The sequence below is a fragment of the Pipistrellus hanaki genome (genome assembly GCF_964339955.1).
Source record: "Pipistrellus hanaki genome assembly, chromosome: 5".
Lineage (NCBI taxonomy): Eukaryota > Metazoa > Chordata > Mammalia > Chiroptera > Vespertilionidae > Pipistrellus > Pipistrellus hanaki.
The window spans coordinates 73,649,620-73,673,987 of NC_140507.1; the positions used below are offsets into that span (position 1 = coordinate 73,649,620).

Consider the following 24,368-nt stretch of genomic DNA (forward strand, 5'->3'; position numbering starts at 1 on the left):
GGAAGAACAGAAACTTTTAAATGGCAAAAGGATGTAAATGAGAGTTATAAAACTACAATTTGAGCAACAACAAAATTTCAACCTAAGCAGTAATCAGATAAATTCAGGTTACAAGTAGTCCTTTTTACCTGGTACAGTGGTAAGGGTAAAGAAAAATGGCTGATTTTAACAAAGATTCAGAAAGATTGGCACTTTTATTCATTGCAGATGAAACTGTGTGAATTGAAATAACTCTTCTGGGATATTACAATATTGTGCCTGTTTTCATTTGTTTTAATCAAAGCCTTAAATATACACATCCTCTTTGTCCTGGGGGTGCCATTTCTAGAAACATGTTCTAAGAGGATAATTGCCTAGATGCCAAATAAAAAATAAAAATCACCAGAGTATTCATCTTAAGTGTTTTTTAAATTTTTCAGCCATAGGTATTAGACAAATGATGATATCTCCATGCAGTGCTATTAAAGAATATGGAAATACTTCCTGGTCCATGTAGTTTGATGGTTAGAGCGTCATCCATACACTGAAAGATTGCAGGTTGGGTCACTGGCCCCAGTTAGGGCACGTTCAGGAAGCAACCAATTGATGTTTTACATTGATACTTCTCTCTCTTTCTCTCCCTCTCTCCTTTCCACTCTTCCCTCTCTTTCGTTCTATTTACTTTCTTATGTGGAAAAAACAACAATGGAAAAATACCTTCCTGTGACGATTAACAACAACAAAAGAATATGGAAATATGTTCACAACATATTAAGTGATTATAAAATGACAGTGGGGGTGTTTTAGGTGGCCATTTCTGTAGTGCTGTGGGCTTATAAAAGTCAAAAATTATTTCTTCTGGTCCTAGCTGGTTTGGCTCAGTGGATAGAGTGTCAGCCTGCAGACTGAAGGGTCCAGGTTCGATTCCATTCAAGGGCACATGCCCGAGTTGTGGGCTTGATCCCCAGAAGATGGTGTTCAAGAGGCAGCCAATAAATGATTCTCATCATTGATGTTTCTCTCTCTCTCTCTCTCCCTCTCTGAAATCAATAAAAATATTTCCCAAAAAATGTATTGCTTCTGCAAAACGCATGTTACTAATCTCCTGCTTTGACTATTATCTCTTTAGGACGTAAACCAGAAGAAGAAGGTGTGGAAGATAATGGGCTGGAGGAAAATTCTGGGGATGGACAGGTATGTGTAGCATTGACAGTAATTCTACTTAGTGATGAACCAGTAGCAGTTCATTTGTTGATGGCTGTGTTTTGTTATGTCACAGGAAGATGTTGAAGCCAGTTTGGAGAACTTGCAGGACATTGACATGATGGATATCAGCGTGTTAGATGAAGCAGAAATCGATAATGGAAGTGTTGCAGATTGTGTGGAAGATGATGATGATGATAATCTCCCAGAGTCTCTATCTGATAGTAGAGAGCTAGAGGGAGAAATGAAAGAGCTTCCTGAGCAGCTTCAAGAACATGCTGTAGGTACTCGGTCTCTAGAATGTGCCCTGAGTGCATCAATTCCTCAAAAGTCATAATAGATGAGAAGTGGAGTATATGCTATACATTTGCAGAATGATTCATTAAACGTTTCAGGGACACTATTGAAGGCTTGTCTGCCAGGCATTAGGCATTATGTTCTTTAATCGGGTATGGGGAGATGTTAATTGTGACCTAAGGATATTTTTCCCGTTTATTTTTTAGAGAAAGGGAAGGGAGGACAGGAGGGGAGAGAGACATTGATTGGCTGCCTCCCTCACTCACCCTGACAGGGCCGAGATAGAACCTGCAATCAAACCTGAGACCCTTTTGGGTATAACCAACTCTAACCACTGAGTCACGCTGGCCTGGGCTGTTTTTTAAACAACAGTATGACAAATAGGTGTTATTCCCATTTTCAGTTGAAGAAATTGAGGGTTTAAAAGGTAAGGAACTATCTCCAGGATCATAAGAGGATAAGAATTAAGACCAGACCAATTCCAGAGTCCATGGCCTTAACTCATGCACCATGTTGTCTTGATACCATTTATTGGATAATTTTACTTTTATGAAGATAAGTTTGCTAGGTATACAGAAAAAGTGATGGATCACCGGGGCTTTGCCAGTCCTGTGCTCTGATTTGGATGTTGAAAATGGTAGGAAGTAGGGTTCTCAGAGATGCCATTCCATTCAGGGCAAGTTGCCACCTTAGAAGCAATAGTCCCATTGTCATTGGCATCCAGGTTTTGGGAAAGTGGTGGTGGCCACCAAAGTCTTCAGAATCCACTCCAGCTGAAACCAGTTTGGGTCAGTGGGGTAGAGTGTCAGCCTGCGGACTGAAAGGTCCCAGGTTCGATTCAGGTCAAGGGCATGTACCTTGGTTGCAGGCACATCCCCAGTAGGGGGTGTGCAAAAGGCAGCTGATTGGTGTTTCTAACTCTATTCCTCTCTCTTCTTCTCTGTGGAAAATCAATAAAATATATTTTTTTAAAAAGAATCCACTCCAACGCATGATTCTAGACATTGTTCCTTGAAGAGTATTCTCCAAACCTCATGCTCCAAATCTACTTATAAAAGTTTATGTACTGCAGTCATAGGTGATTTTTCATGGCTGTTACTTGCTTTGTATAGATGTTCCATTATGTTGCCTTATTGATGTAATAAACTGTCTTCTCTGTTTATTTTACAGCTAGAGGACAGAGAAACTATAAATAATTTAGATACTTCATCATCTGACTTCACTATATTACAGGTAAATTGTTATGTCTCAATAATTTTGGCATCAAAGCTTATCCTACAGTTTCTGGAAACCAATACAGACATTGTGTTGCACTCCCAAGAAAAAGTCATTGCAAGGTTTGTTAATATTGCCTACTTTGTCAGCATTTTTAGAAAGGGTTTTGCTCCCCTCCCCTTAAATACATGTACCTGTTGCAAAGGACTCATTGTCTTGATTTCCCATTCAATTACTATGGCTTCCCTGTAACAGAGGGCATATTTGGGAAAGTTTTTGCTGATTTGATTGCTGAGGGCATCCTCTGCAGAAAGACTGTTAGGTCAATAGCAAAGGAGGGCTCCCTCCTTAAGAAAGATTGATGGGTCCAGAATAGGATGCAGGGGGGGTAGGCTGGGCAGAGCACAAACATCACAGCTGGGTCACATGGATTCCAAGGCTTCTGGTTCTGCCTTTGGGAAGTATTTCTTATGGAAAATGCAAGGAATTTTTTTGATTACTCTATCATCTTGGCTGTTTCATTACCATCTGTAAATATTAAACCTTAGATGAGAAAAAATGAGATGTGGACTAACTTACAGGTATGATTTCAATAAATGTGGGTCTTGAGTTTCCTTTTAATGTTTCTGCCAGACTTATATATATATGAACTGTTGGAATAAACTTACTTGGGTCTAATTTTTAATTATTATTTTTTAAATCCTTAATCAGGGGTATATTCTCCATTGATTTTTTTTTTTTTTTTAAGAGAGGGCGGGGAGCAGAGAGAAAGAAACATTGATATGAGAGACACATCAACTCTTTGCCTCCTGTACATGCCCCAACCAAGACTGGGGATCAAACATGAAACCCAAGTACATGCAGTTGATTGGGATTTGAACCCACAGCTCTTCGTTACACAGGCCAGAACTCTAACCACTGAGAAACTGGCCAGGGCTTGGGTCTAATTTTTAATAAAAATTGTTTGTTTGTTTGTTTGTATATATTTTTATTAATTTTAGAGAGGGAGAGTGAAACATCAATGATGAGAAAGAATCAGCAGCTGCCTCCTGCACAACCCCTGTTGGCGGATCAAGCCTGCAACCCAGGTTTATGCGACCCTTCAGTCCACAGGCTGATGCTCTAGCCACTGAGCCAAGCTGGCTAAGGCTTTAATAGAAACTGTTGTAAGGAAATGAAAATACAATCAGTTTATTCCAGTCCTTGATTGTTATTTTTTGTTTGTTTGTTTTTTATGTCAACTGTGCTGCTTAATTAGAAATCACCTTTCAGCCGAAACCAGTTTGGCTCAGTGGTAGAGCGTCGGTCTGCGGACTGAAAGGTCCCAGGTTCGATTCCGGTCAAGGGCATGTACATTGGTTGCGGGCACATCCCCGGTAGGGGGTGTGCAAGAGGCAGCTGGTCAATGTTTCTCTCATCGACATTTCTAGCTCTCTATCTCTCTCCCTTCCTCTCTGTAAAAAATCAATAAAATATATTTTTTTAAAAAAAGAAAAGAAAAAGAAATCACCTTTCAAATAATCTCTTTTGGCTCTGCCAGGCAGGGCAAGGTTGGTTGTTACTGGTTAAGTAGAGCCCTAGCCTCAAGGAGTTTGCAAACCTCAAACAATAAAACTTCCTGGAACCCAGTTCACTTTAGGACTGATGTCTCTATTACTTTGAAGAGATGCATTTTGTTTCTCCCTATGCAAAGAAAGGAGGAGCCAGTTCTGGTTGTTTTATTGAGTTTTTGCTCGTGGTCAAAGGACTCCCAAGTTAAAATGGAAAGCACATAACCCTTTCCAGAGACAAATAGGAATATATTCATTTTTCTTTGGAAAAAGTTGAGAGAATTGTTCTGCCTGGAGTGATCCTTTGTTTTGTTCATAGTGTTTTACTTCCCAAAGTGGCATATGTTATATTAAAAACAACTTGATTAACATTTAAATGAAACTGAATAAAGTGAACAGTTTCCTAGGGCTTCCTAGAATGGCAGGTCAATTTCCAGGGAAAGATACAGACCATCCACAACCATTTATGAGATATATGAGAAGTACCTGTGATGTGATGGTGTGGACACAGACATGAGTGAGAGAAAAGACTGTTCTCCATCCTCACAAAGCCAGTCCTCCATGCGTGGAGTACACACATAAACAGCATTGGGAATTGGTCTGACTGGTACGCAGCCTTTGCTTACATCTGGGCTCTGTGTGCTGTGTGTTCTTTGAGCAAGTTTGTCGATCATTCTGTGCCAGTCCCCTAATCTGAGAAAAAGATGACACTAATAGTTTCAACCTGCTAGTACTGTCTAATATATGTAAACATAAGGTGTTTAAATAGTGCTCATCACTATTGACTGGAATTCTAGAATAATGTACTTTGTAGGGGACAGGCATTACATATTTAGAGGAAGGCCCTTCAGCCTCTGAAGCCATTCAGGATGACCTTTCTATGATTTGAGGACCCCTCACCTAAATGTGTAAGACATGGCTGGGAGTGAGGTCAGGGAACAAGTGGGCCTGTTGGGGAAGGAGGTGATGTGAGGGGCCATTTCTAAAGCCTTTAGGCCCCAGAGGGGCATGTGCTCATTATGGTGGCAAAAGTGCAGACAGATGGAGATGGGAATAGTAAACCAGAGGCTATTGTAGGTGAGGGATAACAATGGTCTGAATTGGCAGGGCTTCCTGAGAAGGGTTGGAGGGATATTGAGCAATTAGGCCTGGCCCAGTGGGGATCTTGATTGTAGGAGATCTATGTAATCGTGGAGAGCTCTCAGGTGACAAAGGGGTAGCTGTGGTACAACTGCAAAATAACAGTTTCCAACTACGTGCCTGTATTCCCTCAGTCTTGCGAATATTCTAAACTAATGCTACATTAATTACTGAAAACCTGGTTGTTTGCTATGTGTCAGGCATTCTGTTAGACACTAAAAGTAGAAAAATGAAAGCACCGTTCTCCTTGCATTTAAGAGTTTTGTCTAGAGGGATGGATAGGCATGTGATCAGCTCATCACCATGAAAAGTGAAATGTTACTAGGCGCTGGGAAAACAGCAAACAATGAAAACCAGAGACCAGGTTGCTTGAGAGTAGCCTGAAACGTGGGGTTTGCGGCCAAGAGGAAGGAGCTGGAATGCCAGATGTGAGAGCTCTTTTCCTTCACAAGCAAGTTCTCCCCCTGTTGCATTTGTGAATGCTCTAGTCCATGTTTTTATTTCCCTTTTAGTTATTGTAGTTTTTGGTATAAACCAAGTAGTACAAATCTTATTTTTTAATTTTATTTATTTGTGTGTGTTTTTTTCACAGGAAATTGAAGAGCCCTCCTTGGAGCCAGGTACTGTTCAATGAAAAATTTATTAGTGGGGGTTTGGAACCATTCTAGTTTTCCACCTTCTCTAATTTGAATTCTTAATTTTAAAAAGTTGCCTTAAGATAGTATACATTGTTCTAAAAGTTTACAATCTAGACCATACCAAGATCATAGAGATTGGAAACCCAGCCATATCACCAGATCTGTGAAAGTGGCTAATTTCTCATTTTGCAAAATGAATTTATGAGATGAACCGATCTCATGCCTTTTTAAATATAAATGGCACTTAAATGTATGTAGAAAGAGTTTGCATGCCTGTCGAGCTAATACTGCGGTACCCCACAGAACAGATCTTGTGATATTGGACAGTACCTTAACTTTATGGTTTTTAATTCAGGCAGTGCAGATAGCGGCAGGGAGATACATTTTTAAAACATTGAGACATTACTGGAATCCAGAAGAGGAAAGAGTTTCTTCATGAGAATTCCAAACAAATACTATACACTTTCTGGACTTCAAATATCTCAGAGCACCGATGGAAAAGATTCTGATTGTCATGTTGGACTGTTCTATTAAAAGAAATTCAAAGAAATTTGGAAATTGAGCTGTTCAGTGAATGGTGATACATTCAGTTAAACAACATGGACTTTGGAAGCTAAATTTGGAAGAGTCATATGTAAACGACGACAGAATGAAGACTCAAGAATCAGCCAGAAGGTTTTGGGGGTTAAATCTCTGGGATGCTTTTCTCTTCCATGTAGCATAGCGGCTTACTGTAGCAGTCGGTTGGCGTGCAGGTAGTGTAACCAGTGTAACTTGTGTACCCATGGGTTTTCCAATCTCTGTTTAGCTAGCAGTTCTCTTCGTGTTAGTGTGGCAGCCGCGCCAGTTCCACATTTGTGATTGTTTTATTTCCCTGGTAATTAAACCTTGTGCCATTCTATTCCTGTTAAATCCGTAGAAAATGAGAAAATACTCGACATTTTGGGGGAAACTTGTAAATCTGAGCCAGTAAAAGAAGAAGGTTCCGAGCTGGAGCAGCCATTTGCACAGGATACAAGTAGCGTGGGGCCAGACAGAAAGCTTGCGGAGGAAGAGGACCTTTTTGGCAGCGGCCACCCGGAGGAGGGTGACTTAGATTTGGCCAGCGAGTCAACAGCACAAGCTCAGTGGAGCGAGGCAGACACCCTGTTAGCGGTAGTGAAAAGGGAGCCCGTGGAGCAGACAGGCGGTGACGAGAGGATGGACTGTGAGCCTGTAGGGCTAGAGGAGCCAGTTGAGCAGAGTAGTAAAGCCTCAGAGCGCACAGAAGCCTCTAGCGAGGAGGTGGCAGAAGCGCCCCAGGAAGCCTCAAGCCCAGACCCCAGGGATAGCAAAGAAGACGTGAAGAAGTTTGCTTTTGAAGCTTGTAATGAAGTCCCTCCGGCTCCTAAAGAGTCCTCAGCCAGTGAGGGCGCTGATCAGAAAATGAGGTTTGTTTTTTCTCAGTTTTAGACCAGATGCTATCTCCTTTTCATTGGTTGTTTAATGATAAACATAAGCTGTTTTTTCTACAATTGGCAGTCAGAATGTCGAAATTGTAATTTATTTCTAAAGAATGTTTTATTTCTCTTTATTTTAAACAGATAAGTCTTTTTTCTATTCTCAACCATCATGGTTGTTTTCTTTAATTCTTCTTAATTATCTTTAGCCCAGCCGAATTAATTAACTCCTTTGGGTCTGAAATCTTATGGTTAGGTCAGATTTTTAATACAAGTTTGTCGGGGTATCATTTTTTCAGAACTAAATTTCGGGTAGGTATGCAACCTCAGCACGGGTTTTATAATTTTAAGTTGGTTTCCTTTCTGCTTCTTCCTCCTGGAGTGACATTGTTTTTTCTCTTTAGATCTATGGAAGATGACTCGGATACAAAACGGCTGTCCAAAGAGAACAAAGGTAGGTCCCTACGGCGGTCTCTTGTGGGTATGTAGCTTCAGCACCAGTGCGGTATATTACTGCATTTCTCACCCAGATGTGTCTGTGTGTGTTACATGTGTCTTTTTCCACTCTTGCTCTTCACTCTGCAGGTCCTGGGTAGTGGGGAGCAGGTCAGTCCTTTCGGGTTAATGTATCAATGTCTGTCATGCTGGCCTTGTTTTCACGAGGGCACTTTGGAAATGGAAAAAAATGCTCTGGTGTCAGATATCTTGGAGTTACCTGGTATTTCAGCTTTATCAGCACCTTACCTCTTGATTACAATTTTTTCTTTAATTGACATTTTACTATCTAGATTCATTCTTCAATATTATAAAAAGAGCTGAAACCAGTTTGGCTCAATGGATAGAGCATCGGACTGTGGACTAAAAGGTCCCGGGTTCGATTTCGATCAAGGGCATGTACCTTGCAGCTGAGCGATGATTCTCTCTCATTGATGTTTCTAACTCTCTATCCCTCTTTCTTCCTCTCTGTAAAAAATCAATAAAATATATATTTTTTTAAATATTATAAAAAGAATCATAACTGGGGTAGGTGCAAAGTATATGTCACCTGCAAGGAGCCCCGAAGTGGTTTGACACAGATACTAGCATTCTTTGTTCAAAAGCCACCTCACTGGTTTTCATGATATGTTTTGGTAACTTTGAGGGAATCTCCCTGATCCTAACAGCCCCTGGCTTGCTGTTGTAAGTAGCATTGCTGCAGGTCCTGTTGGGCCTAGTGTGTCAATCAAGTTGTGTAAGGACAGTGGACTTTGGGGGATGCTGGTATATTGGACAGTTGGGGGAACTTATGTGGTTCCTAATGACTTTAAGATATTATTTGAATTATATTCTTGACCAGACTCTTTGTGTGTGTTTTAAATAGGTCGTAGCAGTTCTGGTAGAAATTTTTGGGTTAGTGGACTTTCTTCCACCACCAGAGCTACAGATTTGAAGAATCTTTTCAGCAAATATGGAAAGGTAAGACCAAGGGTTTTCTGGAGAAGATGTCTTTAAGCCTTTATATGCAGATTTCTGTCCTCTCAGTGACCACTTTGACACCTTGCTGTTCTTTGAGCTCACAGTTTATGGCCTGTGCAGGATCACCTATCCCTCTACATGTGGAGGTGACAGATCTGTGGAACCTCCAGACCCCCTCTATTTTCTATTCTCCCCCATCCACTGCCCCCATGCTACCACTTTTTTTTAAGGCTTCAGGACTTAAACCCAAGAAGGGCTACAGGGGCTGTAGCAAAGGGCATGGCAGAGGATGCTATCAGCACTCTGTGAGCCAGTGGTAACTGCAGGACAGCACAAGTGAGGCTGTACACGTACAAGCCTTTGCATCTTGACCAGTGACGGGTTCCAGCTCTGCCATTTACAGTTGTGTGCCCTGATTCATGTCAATTCTCTTATGGGAACATCTGTATCATCTGTACACTGGCCCTTTGTTCTATACTTTAACACCTGCTTTTAGCCAGATAACCTACCCTTAGGGGTTGTCATAGTTGTAGTTCCATGACAATCTAACAAATTTTATATTTGTTTATTTCTATTGAAAAATAAACAATAATAATAATAATAAACATTGTACTCAGTACTTCTGCTTTCCAGTGCCTTGATTCCATCCTATATTTCCCCACTCCTATCCAGTCACTACACTTCTTATCTCTCCACTATATATCCCACTGAGGGACCTTTAATTACTGCCTCCTAAAGATGGTATGTAGCTCTCACCTGTAGCCTGATTTAAAATAAAATAAAAAAATTATATTCAACAGAGGATTTCTTTTTCTTTTTTGTCTTTTTTTTTAATACATTTTTCTGAATTCAGAGAGGGAGGGAGAGAGAGAGAAACATCCATGATGAGAGAGAATCATTGATCAGCTGCCTCCTGCATACCCCTTACTGGGAATCGAGCCCCCAACCCGGGCATGTGCCCTTGACCGGAATTGAACGGGGGACCCTTCCTTCCATGGGCTGATGCTCTATCCACTAAGCCAAACTAAGTTAGGACAGAGGACATTTTTTCCATTGATTTTCAGAGAGTGGAAAGGAGAGGGAAAGACAGAAAGAAATACTGATGTGAGGGAAACACATCAATTACATTGCCTCATGCACACGTCCTGACCAGGGCCCCTGACCCTTCTATCCACTCAGTCAAACCAGTTAGGGCACCCATAGCCTGTTTTTATCTATAGCTGAGGCATTTATGGCCACTTCCCCTGGGCACCCCCAGCCCCTCTCTCTTTCCTCCTTCCTCAGCCCTTGGTAATGGCAGTGATTGATAGACACTCATGCACCAGCCCCTTTCCCCTCCAACCCACCTACCCCCCACTGTTCCCACTACAGTTTTTTGTTTGTTAGGGCACTTGTGTTGGCTTTCCTTCCTTTTCTCTCACCTTCTCCCTGTGGCTCCTGAACTTGCCTCCCAAATAAATTACATCCAGGGCTCCTTTCCTGTTAGAGTCAGATTTTGGGGCAAGCCAAAGTAAAACTTGGTACAGGCCCTTGTTCATATTAAGGCTTGAGCAAATTATAAGAGATAAAACCGACAGTATTTACATTGGTTATTGATGTCCAAGAACTAACAAAGGGAAGATTAAACACGCCATGGTGATAGAAATAGCTGACTTCTCCCTGGGCCTCAGTAATCCGGGTGAGCCTTTCCTCATTCCACTGAGGCCTCAGAGGAGATGGGTGCTCTCAGCAGGGAAACGTCACCCTGAGACCTATGGGTTCTTGGGAGCATTGTAGGTTTCATTGAACACAGAAGCAGACCACTCTGAAGCCTTCCTTTGGGGCTAAGATTCCACGTGGAAAATAAGGATGAATACTGGCTCCTATGGGGCTTCTCCAGGACCTGGTGCCAGACATCAGCTGAAAGATTGGGGGAATTACTCAGTATGTGAGAACGTACCTTTAGTGCTTCAAATATCTTAATGAAGTTGTTGTTATTCCTAATGAGATGGATTCTGCTTCCAGAGTGCTCTTTGCAAACTTGTTTTTAGGTCAGTAGCCATCTATAGATGTGTCTTTCTATTTGCTGCTCACATCTATGACTGTATATTCAGAGTAACTTTTTTACAAGTTTGAGACAATATTAAAGGAATGTTTGCAGAACTCTGCCTTCATTTTGCTTTTGCCACACTGCCATCCTGGTTCCCTGGAGGAATAGCCATAAGTGGAGAAGGTCCTTGGAGTAGTTAACTGCAAGACAGTAGCATTATCTTCTCCAGTCATCTGCCTCTTTTCAGGCACCTGGTGACAGGGTTTTTCCATGGATCCTCATACCAGGGAGGAAGCGTGACTTGGGGCATATCAGAGGAAAGCAGTGTGAACGGTAATGACTGTGTGGGAGGGTTTTGTGTGCAAGACATATTTCCGTGTTTTCCTTTGAGGTGGTGGGTGCCAAGGTTGTGACAAATGCTCGGAGTCCTGGAGCTCGCTGCTACGGCTTTGTGACAATGTCCACAGCAGAAGAGGCCACAAAATGCATTAACCACCTGCACAAGACTGAGCTCCACGGGAAGATGATCTCAGTGGAAAAGGTAAAGGGCCATTTTCTTCCAGGGCTGTGACTATTTGAGGAAACAGTAAGGTAATACTTCCATTTGCTTCTGTTTTTCAGGCAAAAAATGAGCCTGCTGGAAAGAAAACCTCTGACAAAAGAGAGGGTGAAGGGAAAAAAGAGAAGTTTAGCACCAGTGAGAGGTATTCTTTTTTCTAAGAAATTGTAGCCAGGATGATTTTTTTCTTGGTTTCACATCCTTTAATTCTCCCCAGATAGGGAAGAGCACGAGGTCCCTGACCCCCTTTATTTTTCCCATTTGTTGTAAGGCAGTTCCAGCACCAATCATTGCACTGGATTTCCTTAATCCAGGGGTACCTGGCGAAAGCAGGATAGACTCTTGTTCTTGGGTGTCATGTCCATGCCAGTTGAGGTAGCCTCTTGGTGCTCATGGCAAAAATCTGATAGTGGCTGGCTGGTTTATCAGAATACCTGATCTAACACACTTGTTTGTTTTGGGGTCTTCCCTAGATCAGCAAACCTTAAAAGGGAAGATAAAGCTGACAGAAAAGATGATGCTAGAAAGGGTGAAGATGGAAGTGGAGAAAAGAGTAAAGATCCAGATGATCAGAAACCTGGCCCATCAGAGCGATCTCGAACCACAAAATCAGGTAACCTACCGCCTAACCGATATGGAAGAGCCGCATTGAGCTCTGTTCCTTGTGGTTTGTTGGTTTACTGTCATCGGTTGGCAACACAAACTAGATTTATTTTCCAGAGTTCAGTATTTTTTTCTCATTTGGATGTTTCTTGTTTCTTACCTTACACTGACACCTTTCTTCCTGTAGGTAGTCGAGGAACCGAGAGGACTGTAGTAATGGATAAATCTAAAGGTGTGCCTGTTATTAGTGTCAAAACATCGAGATCCAAAGAGAGAGTGAGTATTGATTTTCTAACGAGGGTATTTAGCAGTTTTTTTCATTTGACATCCATTTACATTTCTAAGTGTGTTTTAGAGATTCTTGAGGTTAATTTGAGAAAGGTTGTCTCCCTTTCAAAATATAGATATCTTGAACTTAAAAAAAAAAAAAAAAAAGCTTTAAAGCTTTCCTTTAGAAGCACATGAGATCTTGCTCTCTGGCCCATGCTATCAGTTTGGTTATAATAAACTCTTTTTTCCCCTCAATAAACTCTTGAAATTCTGAATAAATAAGTAAATGCTTTCCTTTATACTTAACTCTGTCCTGATGAGAATTATTGCTCTTCTTTTCTAAAGGTAATATTAAGATTCAAATGAAGTGGTGAACCTTTTCCCTGAGCCAGTGTTTACCAGTCCATTTTTCATTTCCTGCCCTGAGAGTTTTGACATTACTTCATTGTGCATTCCTAATCTACATGTGACCCAGCCAACCTGCAGCCACCTTAGCTTCATCCTGTACTGTCTCCTTGCAGATGCTTTACAGAACCCAGAATCCACAAAATCCCTGTTAGGTTCTTACTGCTTCAGTATCCCTTCTTTAGGGTTGATAATCATACATTCAACTTTTGACAGCCTTACAACTTTGATAGATGTGGGTCTCCAGGATCACCCACATTTAGTGATTCACTAGAGGGACCCGTGGACTGAGCTTATAGACGTACTTCCAGCTAAGGGTGGCTACAACGATGCTGTGAGCATACACAGTGGATCATGGGAAAGACAGGCAGAGTTTGGAGGGAACCCTTTACCAGCTCCTTTGCTTCCCTCCCTCCCATGAAGGCTCACAGAGCAGTGAAAATGCAGCAACCCACCGGTGATGCTTCTGCCCACAGAAGCCCATTAGAGTCTCAGGCAGAATTTTTATTGGGGCTGGTTACTGAGAATGTATCAAATTCCCAACTCCTAGAAGGAACGCAGGAGTTCCTGTGTAACTATAGTTTGCACAGTTCAGGCATAGTGAACCACCCATACCTGTTAACCCTCCACTGGGGACACTAGAGCATCAAGTTTCCAGATTCTACCCTAGGCCCATTATGTTAACCGTGTGCTGCACAGATGACAAACCATTCCAGCTATTGAGTAGTGTGCATCAGTTGCAAGTAAACATTCTGATTATGGAAGTCTATGTATATGTTTTTGCAAATATTTTAATATATTTTAGCCTTTACTCTTACTTTATTAAAAATGTTTAGGCCCGGCCCACATGACTCAGTGGTTGAGCGTCAACCTATGAACCAGGAGCTCACGTTTTGATTCCCGGTCAAGGCACATGCCTGGGTTGTGGCCTCAATCCCCAGTGTGGGACATGCAAGAGGCGGGCGATCATTTATTCTGTTATCATTGATGATTCTCTTATCATTGATGTTTTTCTTTCTCCCTCTCCCTTCCTCTGAAATTAATAGAAATACATTTTTTAAGAAAATGGTAAAAAATGAAAGTGTGGATTCTAGGGCTAAAATAGGTAGATCTCAAAAAGAATGCAGTCAGCACAAATAAGGAATCCTCCCACATACCACTAGGGGCCTCAGTTGGACACTCACTGCATATTAAATTATGAACAAAAACTACAAGATTAAGGAATTTACTGTGGATGCAAAAGACAAAGGATTAAAAAATTCTTCTTTGATCTTTTATTATTAATTATTGTATTTTCCATATGAACAACTGGAAACCTACTTTTGCATCACCTGTATATTAGTATTAAATGGTGATGAAGATCTGTGATTTTGAATTATAAGCAATATATGAAGTTCCTTAGGAGGGAACCTCTTGTTACCTAGTTATCTCATTAATCTTCATTTCTTATCTTCATGTTGGATGCTTGGACCTGGTCATGATTGTTTCTGTTGTCATTTCTACCTTCGTAATGTTCCTTGGTGAACCAGGTTTCTAAGAGCCAGGATCGCAAATCAGCCAGCAGAGAGAAGCGGTCTGTTGTGTCCTTTGATAGAGTCAAAGAGCCTCGGAAATCAAGAGACTCGGAGTCCCGCAGGTGAGTCAGGGTCCAGAAATCTTCACTGGTTGGTTGCTTCCCTGAACTGGTTATAACTGTGTCCGAGGCTATTTCAAAGCCCGCTGTGGGTGGAAACTGTTGGCCCCTTTGGTTTCCATTTTCCATGCTGTGACTTTTAGGCTTTTTCAAATTATTTTCTCATGTAAATAGGCTCATCTCTTCCTGAAGATTATGGAAGGGAACAGTGGCAGGAGATGGAATGTTTATTGGTGCACTCATGTTAGTTACTCCGATTTGCTCCGGAAGCTATGAAAAAGGAAGAATGGTGGGACAGATATTGAGAGAGCTGAGACATCCTCTTCCTTCAATAAGCTGAGAAAAAAAAAGTTTTTATAATTTTTTTAAAACTAAACACAAATAGTGTTAACCACGTTGAGTGACAGTTTTCCTTATCAAGAAAGAACTTTTAAACTGTAGTTAAAAAAAAAAAAAAAAAAAAAGTCTAGAAAGTTAGAGGAAAGGGAATGGGTCACTGTTTTTAATGTCCCACACAGAACTTTTGCCTAAGAGGGAAAGGCATTGGGCAAAGGAAATTTTTGTTTTCGTAATGAAATTGGCAAATAAATCAGCAGAATCGAACCATGTACATGTGGAAATTAACCTGATAAAAATGACATTTCCCAGTAGTGATAGACTCTCCCAAAAATGACTTCGGGTCATTTGTTCTTTGGACACTCCTTTGGGTCTCCCAACTCACCAATGTCCCTGACAAAATAGTTAAAATGAACTGATGACTGAACACAAGCATAAAAATTAAAATCATTCATATAATATGAAAGTAAGTATATTTGTGAATTTTAGCTTTAGAGGTCCTGAAAAGTCATAAGGGAGAAGTAGACTAAATCATAACTTAACCCTTTGCACTCTGCTGTCCCCTCTCAGGGGACATTGCAGTTTATTAGTGATTACGGGGAATTGAGTTAATTCAACGCACATTTCCGCCGCAAAGTAGCGTCGAGTAGCTGGTAGCCAATGTCCAGAATGGTTCAGAGTGCAAAGGGTTAACCTTTCTATAATGAAAGACCGAAAAAAAGTCAAAAGACATATGATAGGTGGGAATAAAGGTCATTTGAAATCACTGTGATAAGGAAAAAACCTGATAGTAAAATGGATAAAAGACATTCAAGTGTCCAGGAAACCTGTAGAAAGTGGTTCAGCCTCCCTGGGGATCAGGGAAATTGAGATGAAAACAGCAGTGAGACCAGCTTTTCATTCAGCAGTTTAGTTTGATCCACCATTTGAATTATAGTGTGGGAGACGGGTATTGGTAGGGTGGGAGTGGACATGGCACACAGCCAGGGAGACATTCTGCATAGGCACACTTCTAACTCCTAGTGTCCCAGACAAAGTAATGGCACCTCTTCAAAGCTCCCTGGAGGAACTTATGCACAGGACAATGGGGATATGGGTGTCCCTTTTTGTGAGATTGGGAGCAACCATGAGGTCTGCCTCTGGGTGCTGGTTATGTAAACCTGCCTACTCCACGAGCTCCTTCCTGAAAGCGCATGGGATATGGGAGGGTTCTGGATGTGTTACGTGAGCCAAGGAAGCTGCCATTTTGTCCAAAATACACACACAAAACAAGGCAAGATTATGCATTTCTGTTAGTACAAATATGTGTCAGTAAGTGCATAGCAAAAGATGGAAAGGAGACAGGCTCGCAGATATACAGAGACTGGAGGAAACGTGCTATACTATGATCAGTGTCACTACCACAAGAATGGCTCTCCAGCATGGGGCAGGGGCCTTGCATGGTCTTAAAGGCACTTTACAACTCAGCTGTTACAGGCCCTTGCTTGTTGTTAAATTCATCTGAATTTATATAACAGCATCAAATGATTTTGATTCTAGTGCATTAGCTTGGTTTCACTGTGACTAATTGAAGTTGATGATTTAGAGAGCAAAGGTTCTAATCCAGACTTTGCTATGAAAACTATGTTCTGTTTCTTATTTTTAATGGGTAATTTTACAGAGTCAGATGTTGAACTTAGTTTATATTATAGATCCCACACATACCTCTTTGCTGTAACCTGGCTGGTCTTGGACTCCTCTGTAAGCACAGCCAATGCTTAGTTTCCGGGCTCTTGTTGCTCTTTTGTATGCAGTGGGTTCCATCCTTGTTCTTCCCCTTAGAGCAGCAGTTCTGCAGGTCTACACCCAGCCCTGCAAGCTACATTTCTGCAGTATTCCATGGCTGATCTGCATTCATAAAGCATTCTCTGCATTCATCACTCACAGGGTGATGCCACCAGCACTGCGGCCTTTCGGCCCCTGCAGCTGCTGCTCTCTGCCCACAGGTTGCGTGAGCGCAGTGAACGGGAGCAGCGCATGCAGGCACTGTGGGAGCAGGAGGAGCGGGAGCAGCTGGAGTATGCCCGAGAGAGGCTGGCCTTCCATCGACACCGCCTGGAGCGGGAGCGCATGGAGCGGGAGCGGCTAGAGCGGGAGCGCATGCATGTGGAGCATGAGCGCAGGAAGGAGCAAGAGCGCATTCTCCGAGAGCGGGAGGAGCTGCGGCGTCAGCAGGAATTACGCTATGAGCAGGAACGGCGACCTGCTGTGCGGAGGCCCTATGATGTGGATGGCCGGTAAGCCGAGCTGCTCCTACCGGCTACCCTTGGGTGGCCTATGACATTAAGAATTGTATTATGGCCGAAACCAGTTTGGCTCAGAGGATAGACATCAGACTGAAAGGTCCTAGGTTCGATTCCAGTAAGGGGCATGTACCTTGGTTGCAGACACATCCCCAGTGGGGGGGTGTGCAAGAGGCAACTGATTGATGTTTCTAGCTTTCTATCCCTCTCTCTTCCTCTCTGCAAAAACTCAATAAAATACAATATATTTTTGTAAAAAGAATTGTATTATGTTCCCCAAAATCACGTTCATTTGGGATTCTTATTTAAAAGGAAGCTCTAGGACTTGCTACAGTCCAACTCAATACCCTGTACTTGGTCGGGGAATCTGCAATGGTCTGAGGTCCAGTGCGGAAATAGTTGGAGAAAGTTGTGCTGATGAAGGCATTATCTTCCAGTCCCAGAGCAGATTCCTTGAGAAGGGCGTTCAGGTACCCAGGCAGGCAGACCAAAGAGCACCTGCTCTGAGCCCCTTCCAGGCTTTGTAATCATTGCAGTAATTTGTTTTTGTTTATTCAAATAATAAAACTTTCTGTTACAAAAAATATTGATGTGGTACATGAAACTAAAGTGCTAACCACCAGTGAAAAAGAGGACTAAATTTGAACCCTGCTATGAGGACTCTGGGTGGTAATCCCAGCAGTGATCCTTTCTGAGTGTCTCCAAATGCATTTATCTTTTTTCTTCCTTGAGCTAAATGAGGTCTCTATACAACATTCAACATGACGTCTATAAGAGGTCTTGAGATTCCTTTAGGACTTTTTAATGCTTTTGTGCAGAATACTGATGCTGGGAGTCTGTTCTACTCATAAATGTTTTCAAACATCACTTCAAATACTTCTAAAAGTCCTCCCCACTGGATGTCTTTTTTTTTTTTTTTTTTTAATATATTTTATTGATTTTTCACAGAGGAAGAGAGAGGGACAGAGAGTTAGAAACATTGATGAGAGAGAAACATTGATCAAGCTGCCTCCTTCACACACCCCCACTGGGGATGTGCCCACAACCAAGGTACATGCCCTTGACTGGGATTGAACCTGGGACCTTTCAGTCCGCAGGCCGATGCCCTATCCACTGAGCCGAACCGGTTTCGTCCCCACTGGATGTCTTTAATGGGTCAAGTCAGTGTCATGGATGAAGACACAGAAGTACATTATAGAGCCCCGATAACACCTCTTGTTTGCTGTCTTGATAGATTGAGGTCAACCCTCAGGGTGGCCATTCTGCAGTTGAGTATGTGTGATCAACTCTTACAGGCCAACCAAAGCTTTTCTACATAGGGGAATGGATGTGTTGAACAAAATAGAACAGTCATTCAGTCAGATTTTTTTCTGTTTGATTGTTAATCCTCATCTGATTTTTACAATGGAAAGGTGGAAGGGGCAGAGAGAGAAAGAGACCTCATCGATTACTTGCCACCCACACACACCTCTACAAGAGTCAGGGATCAAACCTATAACTCAGGTACATGCCTTGACCATGTATCAAACCCGTGACCCCTTTGGTGCACAGGCCAGCATTCTAACCACTGAACAGTACCAGCCAGGGCTTTCAATCATACCTTACGTCACCCAGCCTCTCTCAGTTGTACAGCAAAGAATACTCTTGATCAAGTTAACTGGTGGGATCAAGGATAGTCTTGGGGGGTAGTTCACCAGCTCCCACAAGATAGTTTATTTGGAGGGGGGACATGCACTCAGCCCTTTCTTACTTCCCATCCCAGGCGAGACGATGCCTATTGGCCAGAAGCCAAGAGAGCTGCCCTGGATGAGCGTTACCATTCTGACTTCAGCCGCCACGACCGCTTCCACGACTTTGACCACAGAGACCGGGGCCGCTACCCTGACCACTCAGTAGACAGGTGAGTTGGGCCCCCAGGATCCTGCCTACTTAATGCAGATGATGTTTGTCCTAGATCATTCCAAATAGCAAGGAAGTGAGGTTGGCCGAAACCGGTTTGGCTCAGTGGATAGAGCATTGGCCTGTGGACTGAAGGGTCCCGGGTTCAATTCCGGTCAAGGGCATGTATCTTGGTTGCAGGCACATCCCCGGTAGGGGGTGTGCAAGAGGCGGCTGATCGATGTTTTTCTCTCATCGATGTTTCTGACTTTCTATCCCTCCCCATTTCTCTCTGTAAAAAATAAATAAAATATATTTAAAAAAAAAAAAAAAAAAAAAGTGAGGTTGGCCCTTCTAGATTCTGTGAATCCACTTGAACAGTGTGTGTGTGGAGTACTGGATTCAGTTTGGGAGATATTTTCTATTTGGTGGTCTAACCACTAGCTCCTTACGGTTTCTTTTCAATTATCTCTTTCAGGAGAGAAGGTTCAAGGTCAATGATGGGAGAAAGAGAAGGACAGGTAAGTCAGAAACTATGGTTGTAGGCAAAGTTTTCCCATTGAGTTCTCTTTCGTTCTTCTACCAGCCCTTCTCTTCCTCCCTTTTGCATTAGTGCGAGAATGAGTAAAGGAGAAGGGCAGCCATTCACTGTGTGTGAGATGACAATTTGTTTTGTTTAATATGTTTTATTGATTTTTTACAGAGAGGAAGGGAGAGAGATAGAGAGCTAGAAACGTCAATGAGAGAGAAACATCGACCAGCTGCCTCTCGCACACCAGAGACTGGGGATGTGCCTGCAACCAATGTACATGCCCTTGACCGGAATCGAACCGGGGCCCTTTCAGTCCGCAGACCGACACTCTACCACTGAGGGTTTCGGCTGGGATGACAATTTGAATTGTGCTCATCTTGTTGGGAAATCTCAACAGATTTTCTGAGCCTTTTTTGGATTTGACCTCAAGTTCAATACGCCTAAAAACTAAATACACTGGTAGTAAAATGCCAGAAAGGTTCTGTAGGAATGTACCTTGTGACCTACACAGCTGACAGATGCCACACTTCCTTGTTGTGGAGTCCAGGTGCACCTGTGGTCCCTGGTCAGCCTTTCCTGCTGATCCTAGATAGCATCCCAGTCTCTGGTCCACACTCGTTCCCTTTGCAGAATTAACACCTTAGAAAATAAGCTTAGTTTTCTATTTTATTTCCTATCTTACATGTGGATTGAGAAATTTCCCAAGGAGCGCCAACTCTTGAGTGGTTAAATGGAAAATCGAAGGGATTGAGAGAAGGTTGTGGTCAAGCTGATGTTCAGCAGAATTGCTGTGAGTCTGTCCTTTCCCTGACTCCAGCATTTTTCCGGCCTGTCCATCATTTCCTAAGAACGTGGCTGAGGGTGGCTTGGTTCCTTGGTATATGAGGGGTTCCTCTGCCACCTCAGAACTAATCCTCACATGAGCCCGTTTTCTCTGCTCTTGGAGATAAATCTTACATGCAGCTACATCTAGACCCAGTCTGAAGGTTTTTCTTTGGTGGAGAAGTCGAACACGGTGGTTAAACTGTCAAAGCTCTATCAGAACCAGGGTCATGCCTGGTGCCACCACTTTTGCCGAGCCAATTTTTCTAGCTGTGAAATGAGATTATTGTACCACATAGGTGGTTGAATAAATGAGACCACATGGTCAGAGAAAGTGTTTGCACAGTTCCCCACACATAGCTGTTATTGCTAGCAGGTTTTCATCTGGTATCAGACAATGCAAAACTGAAAGGATTTGTTGTTTTTAGTGGCAGATGATGACATATGACAACAGGAAGGGGAAATAGCACAGACCTTCGGGGCCTTGTTGAACTGTTACATGGGCTAGTTAGTTTGACAAAAGAATTGGTTAAACTTTAAAATGCCAGAAAAAGGTGGAAATGGGCTTTAAAGAACCAGGTCTTGCTAAGTAGAACTTTCCTGCTTCCCTGTATTAAATACTCCTCTGTCCAGTTTATGTCTTTAGATAGAAGGCTACATGTAAAAATTCATTTTTTTTAATATATATTTTATTGATTTTTTTTTTACAGAGAAGAAGAGAGAGGGATAGAGAGTTAGAAACATCGATTAGAGAGAATCATCTATCAGCTGCCTCTTGCACACCCCCTACTGGGGATGTGCCCACAACCAATATGACCTTGACTGGAATCGAACCTGGGACCTTTCAGTCCGCAGGCTGACGCTCTGTCCACTGAGCCAAACTGGTTTTGGCAAAATTCATTCTTTCTTAAACCTTAGTCTTTGTCCACGATCAGATGAAGAAGCTCTGTAAATCATGAGCTATAATTTATTTTGTAGAAGTGTTATTTCAGGAGTCCATTTTAAACAGCTTTTCTTTCATTTGACAGCACAGACTTTCGTTAACATTTTGGTCTTTGGTTTCACCCCTTGAAGGGACAATGCTCTGTTTTGTCCACCTGGTAAAACTGACACCTTATCTTCTCTTGTTGAGGGGAGGTCTCCGTGCACATTTGGGGGTAAGAGACCAGGTGGCAGTTAGGGCTTCATGTAAGGGCATGGCCTTGGAGGGCTCCCAGCCTAAGGGGTATGTGAACATGGCTGTGGGCAGTGACCGGACTGCTGTAGCAGGCATCCAAGGCGCTTCATGGCCAGGGCTCCCTTCTGGTTCCCTCTCATATCAAATGTGGTTCTGGGGCAAATCCCCCAAGGTCACCGGTAGGGTTTGTGTAACAGCAAATCATGGAGGGAAAGCCACCTCCTTGGTTCCTAAAAGTCATCCATGGATGTTCCTCTAGCAGACAGGGGCTTCTCTCATCCCTCCTTCTTGGAGCACAAAGAATGGGGCCAGGCACTGTTGAGGCTGCGCAGCCCAGTGCTTGTTGGTGCAGAGCCGGTGGCAGGTCAGGGGCATAATGCCAGGCCCAGTAGTGAGTTGTGTTAAAGGATCCCTGTGGCCCTTGTACTCCGTGGCTCTGCAGGGGTGTTTATATTGTTAGCACAGGGGCTCATTCTGGGCATGGAGCAGTTGCTAGGTGTCAGCACCCCTCAGTCCCTCAGTCTCTCAATTCTCTGCCTTCTGATTAGGGTGAATCTCAGCCCTAAATATCCTTCTCCTTCTCCTTCTCCTCCTTTTCCTTGTCTCTGAGCACCTGCTCTTCACCAGGCCATGAGCAGGCTTCAGCGATGCAGCTGTGTCATGTGAGATGAAATGGCATGTGTGGCATAAGGCAGTGTGCAGAGTGCCTGGCAACAGGGACTCGGGTGTGCAAGTGCTTCTGAGTAGTAGTTGTCTTTATTGCCTTGTTGCCCCAAAGGCCTTGGGATGAGGGGTTAATACTAAAGCCTTTTCATTTTGGCTCTTTAACATTCAGCATTATCCTGAACGCCACGGAGGACCAGAGCGCCACGGACGGGACTCCCGTGACGGGTGGGGCAGATACGGCTCTGACAAGAGGATGAGCGAGGGCCGGGGGCTGCCTCCTCCACCCAGGTTTGTGTCTCACACTCCAGTTCCCTTGTGGGCCTCACATAGAGCTGGTAGGCTGAGGACCCACCGTCTTCGGGGGTGAGATGAGCACTGGCTCTGAGACTCAGGCCACCTTGGAGCTCTTTGAGTAACATGGGGCCAGAGCCACCCTGTTTCCCTCAGTCCCCACTGCCTGAAGGGATGGGGGCTGGGAACACAGAATGCTAAAACCACACCTCAGAACCCACTCCTGTCGCTGTTCTGAGAGGCAGAGATGGGGCCCTCCAAATCAGAGATGTTTCTTTCCAAGGGGCAGGCGTGACTGGGGGGACCATGGCCGAAGAATTGAGGATGAGCGTGCATGGCAGGGTGCTGCTGACGGAGGCATAATAGACAGGGGCCACAAGAGGTGGCAAGGTAAGGACTGGCTCTCAGGGAAGCATCTGTCCGTAGAGAAGCATCTAGAAAGTTGAAGCTGCACCTGCTCTTCACTAATCATTGCTAATCCCCCTCCTCTGAGAGCAGGAGTACTTTCTCTGCTCTTCCTCCCCAGGGGCTGGTAGAGGAGAAGCCCCTTAATGACTGGGTGGGGTGCGGTGGGGAGTGAGGGTTGGCACAGAAGAGTGATATGGGTGTTGGTAACTCCTCCCCCGTGTAACTTAGTGAGGACCGTCCTGTGGCCTTCTGGTGCTTATACATTCACTGGGGACCTGTGAGATTTGGTTTGACTGGGTGGCTCAAGAAAGGGACTGGACACACCAGAACCCTGTGTCATTGTCCTCTAAACTGCGTTCTGTGCTTGGAAGCACCATGTGAAAAGTGTCCTTGTTTTCCAGGTGGTGAGAGAAGCATGTCTGGTCACTCTGGACCAGGTCACATGATGAACAGGGGAGGGATATCAGGGTAAGGCATTCTGTTGGTCGGTCTCTGTATATGTTAGCTTGCCTTGGGGGAGTTTTCGAAACATTCAAGTCTTCCCAACTTACCCTGCCTCCCCTAATGCTGTGTCCTAAAATGGTGCGAGGTCTGTCCCATGGTGCTGCTGCTTGAGGAAGGAGGGTTCTGAAGAGCATGTGACTCACAGGCACCCAACACATCCCACTAAACAGCATCTGCATTTGTTCCAGGCGTGGCAGCTTTGCCCCCGGTGGGGCCTCTCGGGGTCACGTGATCCCACGTGGTGGAATGCAAGGTGGATTTGCTGGCCAGAACCGGGGCAGCCAACCTAATGAAGCTCACTTCACTCGCCACTACTAAGTGCTTGGAATCCTGTGTTCCATCATGTGGCAACCAGAGTACGTTCTGTTAGGATTTATCTTAAACTCTGTACAATAACTTTTTTTTATCTGCTGCCATATTGTAGCTCAATACAATGTGGATTTGTTTTTTTGTTTTGTTTTTTGTAATAAAAGTGTTTCTGTTCACATATCCTTTATTTAAAGCATCCTCTCCTTTTACTTCTGCCTCTTTAAAACAGAATTGTACTCAGCACAGCTTTTCCTTTAGGGAAAGAGGGCAGCTTCCAGGGACTGTGGGGTTTCCAGCAGTCCTGTAGCCCTTGCTGAACAGGCTGTTATTTTCTGTGTGTGGTAAAATATATGTAACATGAAATTTACTGTTTTAACTATTTTTATGTGCACCATTCAGAAGTGGCATTTAATTCACATTGTGTACAACCATCACCAATCATCTTTAGAACTTATTTCCCCAAACTGGAACTCAGTAAACACTAACTTATCTCCCCCTCCCCCTCCCCAAGCACCCATCATCTACTTTGTCTCTGGATCTAACTCATCTACGGACCTCACATGAGTGGAACTGCATCCTAGTGGGGTGAGGACAAGTTAATAGCAAAGTGGGGAGCTGCGGGAACTGGAGCTGTTGAATACCACACTTAGAAACAGCACATGCAAGTGCCTGGAGGAGTGGGACCCCAGCCAGGGGTCTGGTGGGTCTGGAGCTCAGAACACAGAGGTGAGGTCAGTGCCTCGTCAGG

General features: G+C 43.4%; 1 protein-coding gene across 2 annotated transcripts in view; it reads left to right on the forward strand.

Moving 5' to 3' along the window:
• Positions 1-23,983, forward strand: part of LOC311622463 (scaffold attachment factor B1) — a 34,851-nt gene extending 10,868 nt beyond the window's left edge. The window contains exons 3-21 of one of the 2 annotated variants that reach the window (XM_084883676.1): positions 1,109-1,173; positions 1,259-1,462; positions 2,650-2,712; positions 5,977-6,004; positions 6,942-7,452; positions 7,866-7,915; positions 8,822-8,916; positions 11,337-11,486; positions 11,567-11,649; positions 11,978-12,117; positions 12,295-12,383; positions 14,312-14,418; positions 16,737-17,027; positions 18,796-18,933; positions 19,390-19,432; positions 22,278-22,396; positions 22,683-22,789; positions 23,209-23,275; positions 23,500-23,983. In XM_084883676.1, coding sequence (XP_084739802.1) covers positions 1,109-1,173; positions 1,259-1,462; positions 2,650-2,712; positions 5,977-6,004; positions 6,942-7,452; positions 7,866-7,915; positions 8,822-8,916; positions 11,337-11,486; positions 11,567-11,649; positions 11,978-12,117; positions 12,295-12,383; positions 14,312-14,418; positions 16,737-17,027; positions 18,796-18,933; positions 19,390-19,432; positions 22,278-22,396; positions 22,683-22,789; positions 23,209-23,275; positions 23,500-23,629 — 2,480 coding nt within the window. In that variant the 3' untranslated portion in view covers positions 23,630-23,983. The remainder of the gene's footprint in view (positions 1-1,108; positions 1,174-1,258; positions 1,463-2,649; positions 2,713-5,976; positions 6,005-6,941; positions 7,453-7,865; positions 7,916-8,821; positions 8,917-11,336; positions 11,487-11,566; positions 11,650-11,977; positions 12,118-12,294; positions 12,384-14,311; positions 14,419-16,736; positions 17,028-18,795; positions 18,934-19,389; positions 19,433-22,277; positions 22,397-22,682; positions 22,790-23,208; positions 23,276-23,499) is intronic. The other variant, XM_084883677.1, reaches the window with a different exon arrangement.
• The last annotated feature ends 385 nt before the right edge of the window (positions 23,984-24,368 follow it).